The following is a 994-nucleotide window of genomic DNA, read 5'->3' as shown; positions in this document are numbered from 1 at the left end:
TCCTGTTGGCCATTGTGTTGAGAAGACTAAAGCGTTAAACCAACATCACAGACTGCCTTACCAGATCTCCAGCTCTGGACCCAGCCTGTACTTGGCTCCATTTGCCTTAGCAATTTCAATACCTGTAGGAAAAACACACACAGGAATTAAACCTGTAGAAGAGGAGCTTCATGCTGTAATGACCCGATATGAAAACAAACGTCTGCAACACGTTCTGGTTTTTAATCAGCAAAACTGAATGTTTTAATTTTTCATCCGCTTTGAGCTTTATGTTGTTGGTCCAGCAAAGTAAACTTTTGATCAGAAATTCTCCATTTGGGTCTCAGTGGCTCAACAGCGCCCTCTGGTGCCCCGCTGTCAGAATCTGAGGCAGAGATTGTGGCAAAACAAACCATCTGATTTCTCTGTGTTCTCACCCAGCAGCAAACAAACCATAGTTTGGACATCAGACCTTTAAGGCTTCTTAGCTGAGTGAAGAATGAGGGCGTTATCTCTGTGGAGGGCGAGTCTGGAGGAAGCAGCCTGTCAAACTGACAACATGTTCTCAGGTTTTACGCTCTGTGTTAGCGCAACATCTGAGAACAGGATCTATGTCAGGATATATTTTAGTTTTAATTTATAAGGTAACGGAAAACAGGCAGGTTATAATGGGGCAGCCTTTTGTAAAGTGAAGCCGTAAAAATATTTATGGTTTAGAGAAAAATAAAGGGGTTATTTTTCACCCCGTCATTCATTCATTTATAAAAAACAAAGTCCCAAATTAATTAATTAGTTTGTCAGTTAAAAAATGTTTCAGCAAGCTAAATATTTTTTGACCAAACTATATAATTAAGTTGGTTATATAAATATTTAGTCTTGAGCTAAATATTTATTTTTTAACTAAATGTTTATTTAACACATTAATTATTTAGTTTAGAAAATAAATATTTAGTTTGGAACTTTGATTTTTATAAATGAATGAATAACAGAGTGAAAAATAAGCCCCTTGTTTAAG

At 36.5% G+C, this 994-nt stretch overlaps 1 protein-coding gene across 2 annotated transcripts in view; it reads right to left on the bottom strand.

Moving 5' to 3' along the window:
• Positions 1–994, bottom strand: part of nadsyn1 (NAD synthetase 1) — a 41,318-nt gene that overhangs the window by 30,649 nt on the left and 9,675 nt on the right. For both annotated transcript variants that reach the window (XM_015403130.1, XM_015403131.1), the window contains exon 2: positions 62–122. In XM_015403130.1, coding sequence (XP_015258616.1) covers positions 62–122 — 61 coding nt within the window. The remainder of the gene's footprint in view (positions 1–61; positions 123–994) is intronic.

This window comes from Cyprinodon variegatus, unplaced genomic scaffold (assembly GCF_000732505.1).
Source record: "Cyprinodon variegatus isolate N-32 unplaced genomic scaffold, C_variegatus-1.0 Scaffold1442, whole genome shotgun sequence".
Taxonomy (NCBI): Eukaryota; Metazoa; Chordata; class Actinopteri; order Cyprinodontiformes; family Cyprinodontidae; genus Cyprinodon; species Cyprinodon variegatus.
This window is presented reverse-complemented; position numbering and strand designations above follow the sequence as displayed.